This window comes from Juglans microcarpa x Juglans regia, chromosome 1S (genome assembly GCF_004785595.1).
Source record: "Juglans microcarpa x Juglans regia isolate MS1-56 chromosome 1S, Jm3101_v1.0, whole genome shotgun sequence".
NCBI lineage: Eukaryota > Viridiplantae > Streptophyta > Magnoliopsida > Fagales > Juglandaceae > Juglans > Juglans microcarpa x Juglans regia.
This window is the reverse complement of record NC_054595.1, coordinates 14001946-14005866: the sequence shown is the minus strand read 5'-3', so window position 1 is coordinate 14005866 and position 3921 is coordinate 14001946. Positions and strand designations below refer to the sequence as shown.

Sequence of the window (3921 nt, the reverse complement as noted above, 5' to 3'; positions counted from 1 at the left end):
CCTAGACTTTACTTGATCACACTTTTTCAACGAGTAGACCAATACACGAAATAAATAATTAATTAGAATAGTATGGAATCGGAATTTAAACTTATTTTATCGTTGATATTATGTAAAATTATTGTTTATCTCAAAAATTTAAATTGATGAAAGAGGTAGATTCAATGAGTGGCCCAAAAAATTAGAAGTGCTACAATTATAAAAAAATCTTTAAAAAAAAAATAAACTCATAAATTGATGTGGATTCATATAATTTATTAAATATACTTTGCATTAAAAATAATTTTAAAATTTAACATACTGCATCAAGTCACGTTAATTTATTAGTTCTTTTGTAGATAAAATATTTCTCTTCTAATTTACTTACAAGTTTACTAATTAGAAAGATATTCATATTTTAAATTTTTTTCATATTATTGTGGCCTCGTGATAAATTATGTATTTATATGCCTAAAAAAATTTAGTTACGAGCAAGATTCAAGGGATTGAACAGTGCAATTAGGGGTAATTTTTTGCACGATTCCCGGGAAAATGATCATGTTCCTATCGGGTCGATAATGTACCCTTTTTTATTTTTATATGCAAAATAACTTATTAAGAACTTGTTTAGACGAAGAGAATAGATGAGATGAAATAATTTTAGATAAAATATAAAAATTAAAAAGAAATATTATTAGAATATTATTTTTTAATATTATTATTATTTTAAAATTTAAAAAATTAAATTAAGATTTAAAAAAATTAAATTATTTATTATATTTTATATAAAAATTTAAAAAAATTATAATAATAAAATAAAATGATATGAACATTTTTTTAATCTAAACGAGTTAAAAGTCGTTCGAACTATCCATGGGGTCTATATAACATGGCAATGCAGCCACGAAAACTCCCCGCCCAGGCTCTCTACAGAACTGCAAAATGCAAAGCCGAACAGCTTTCAAGCTTCTCTCCACTTTCCTCACATTCTCGTGCCTCTTAAACCAAGGTCTGTCTCCTCTCTCTTCTCTCTCTCTCTCTCTCTCTCTCTCTCCGTGCTAACAAGCTGCTACACATAATAAATTGCAGGGTTGGGGGCAAATTGTGCAGGAAATTCTCCAACAGTGAATCAGACAGAGGTGGGGTTCGGGGAGCCTCCAAAATTCATGGTGGAAGTGCAGAACAAGTGCCCTATGTGCCCAATCATCAATGTTCATTTGAACTGCGGAAGCTTTCCTCAACGTTTGGTGAGTCCCAGGCTGCTCAAAGTGATAGGCTTTGATGACTGTGTCCTCAACGCTGGGTTGCCTTTGGCACCCTTGCAGACTTTTTCTTTCAACTACTCTCATCACATGTTTGTCATGCATCCAACGAACTGGTCTTTTCAGTGCGAGTGACAGTCCGCTGCCATACCACCTGGGATCTAATCTAGTTTTTATTTTTGGGTGTTACTGTTCTATACCACCTCATCTATATATGTTTTTATGTTTTGGTATCCTACATATTACTATATGTACTAACCAAAGAAGACAATGAATTTCCTTTTTAATTATCGATGTGCACTTACAGTAAATTCTTTACATAAGTCCATAAGATCAGTACGTCCTCACGATTAGTCAGAACTTAGTTTCTGAATACCCAATGCCAAGACAATGAATTTTTGTGCTGAGAAGTGAAGGGCGGGATTACTTATTCATTTGAACCCTCAATTAAGATCAAACAAAAGGTTTACTAGTTAGGTCACGTGCTCGGACTGATCCCCAGGGGTACTGTATGATAGCTATGAAAAATCGTCCTAAATTCATCATCTTCATACACAATAATTTATTTTTTATTTTTTTTATTTTTATAACCAACATCTCATTCATTGAATCAAATAAGCCCTCACAACAGATTGCTTTTGTCAAATCAAACACTTGACTTACAAATGAAGGACAAAAATCCCACCATATTTCAATATCACTAACCTTCCAAGCATGCCTGGCCAACTAATGTAAAGCAGTATTCCATAGCCTGTTTACGTGCAAAACATGAACTTGAAAGCAAGTCATCATTATTCGAATATCTTGAAGTAAAAGTAAGATTATTCAAAGCATTCACAAGAAGCAAACAATCTGTTTCAAGCATTAACTTTGGAACACCCCATTGGACACACAATTGCAATCCTCTAAGCATAGCAATAGCCTCAATAAATTCATAAGATGCTACCTCCCTTTCCACTTTACTACAAGCAACTAGAACATCACCATTGTGATCTCGAAGAAGCACTACCACCCCAGTTGTATGTTGTTCATATTGGAGGAGAATTCCAAGATAGAACTTTCTTAATGTGATTCTACGAAACATAAAAAACCAAAAGTTGTTTGAACTCTAACTTCAGAGATAGAGCATTATTAACCACCATTTGTGTTTCAAGAAGGACCTACTCATATATAAAACTGTTTCTTCTATACCAAAGAGCCCAAGCAATTGCAATAAAAGTAGCTAAGTCCTCCTTTGACCCTCTTTCTCGAGCCATATTAGCCAAATCCCAAAAACTCTAACTAGAATCAGCATTTTTGTACAGCTTGATGTGGTTTAAATACATCTGTCTCACATCAGGACAATAAAAACAGCATGAACAACATCCTCTCTTCTCTCCCACAGAACACACATGCATCATCATCATCAATAACATGCTTTCTCCTTAAATTCTGATATGTAGTCAACTTCTCCATACAAGCTTTCCAAATTTGGATGAGACTACAATATGAACTTAGTAGTGCAGAGTCGGCCGAATTTTTTGTCTAGTTTTCTTCTTTCAAATTTGTCACTGTTCGAGTAAATTATTATTAAGCCTACAAAGATCCCATAAAAATAAAATAAGTTTTCTTTTAAATCACTTAATACCAAAGCAAAGGATGAGAAAATGACGATGAATAGCTTTCTTTTTCTATGAAAATTAGCATTTCAGTGAAAATATTGTACATCAGCATACCTAGAAACTACAAAAATATAGAGCATCGAGTATTCAAACTGAAAGCAGAAGAGAGAATATAGTGGGAACCAACTAGTTGAGGACATATTTTGCACATTGGGTACTGGGCTCGTTCACCTGTGACATAGAGAATGGGGGATCAGGATTGAAGGGTCACCTCGAATGTCTAAGTCAGTTTTTTGCTCTTTGGAGAGAATTTCCATAAGTTTGAGAACATAAGTTCGAATTCTAATTTGGTGCTAGGCTTTTATACTGCTCATCAAGATAGCACTTTATATCATGTGTCAAAGGTCCTTGTCTATCAAATAGGATACAACGTCGTTGTCTTTAATGCCGCGTGGCCCGAGGGCCACTCCTTAGTGTAGGTGGGTGGGTGCAGCCACCTTTCGTGCGCTCTGTTAGGGGCAGGAGGTCTTGTTGTGATCTCTCTCCATGTCCTGTATTCGATCTTTAAATGCAGCGTGACTCTATCATGACGTGCATCTGCAGGGTAGTGTTAGGGTAGGTGATGTCCTACCTTTTCACGTCGTCCAATTTCCTGCGCAGGCCCTGGGCCTTCTTCTTCCTTACGCAATGCATGGGCTGACTGTACCACTAATCACTGAGCCTCTAAGATAAGCTCGGCCGGGCCCGAGAGGGATGTAAATATCCCTCCCATGTTCCATTCCACTTTCATGTCCATCCAAAAGAAACTATAAGATGATAGCATAACATGTAACGCCCCGATCCCGAAGGTCCAGAGAGTTAGTTCTTAATACCTAAAAATCATTTTCCAACCACATAGTACATACTCCAATTTTTCTCTATCGCATGAAATACTCATTAATTTACAACAATTACTCCAGTATAATTATTTAAGACAATACAAAATCTTAATATAAACATCAACCTCCCAACAAACCACATCATTAGAGCATAACAAGCTTACTGAATACAAATCCTCAATACTCATATAAGCCTTCTAT

At 35.2% G+C, this 3921-nt stretch overlaps 1 protein-coding gene across 1 annotated transcript; it reads left to right on the top strand.

The window, feature by feature from the left end:
* Positions 1–819: 819 nt before the first annotated feature.
* LOC121245780 (uncharacterized protein At1g05835) lies at positions 820–1531 on the top strand. The gene is made up of 2 exons (XM_041143644.1): positions 820–988; positions 1069–1531. The coding sequence occupies exons 1-2, from the start codon at positions 922–924 to the stop codon at positions 1374–1376; spliced, it is 375 nt and encodes a 124-aa protein (XP_040999578.1). The 5' UTR covers positions 820–921; the 3' UTR covers positions 1377–1531.
* Positions 1532–3921: the final 2390 nt, after the last annotated feature.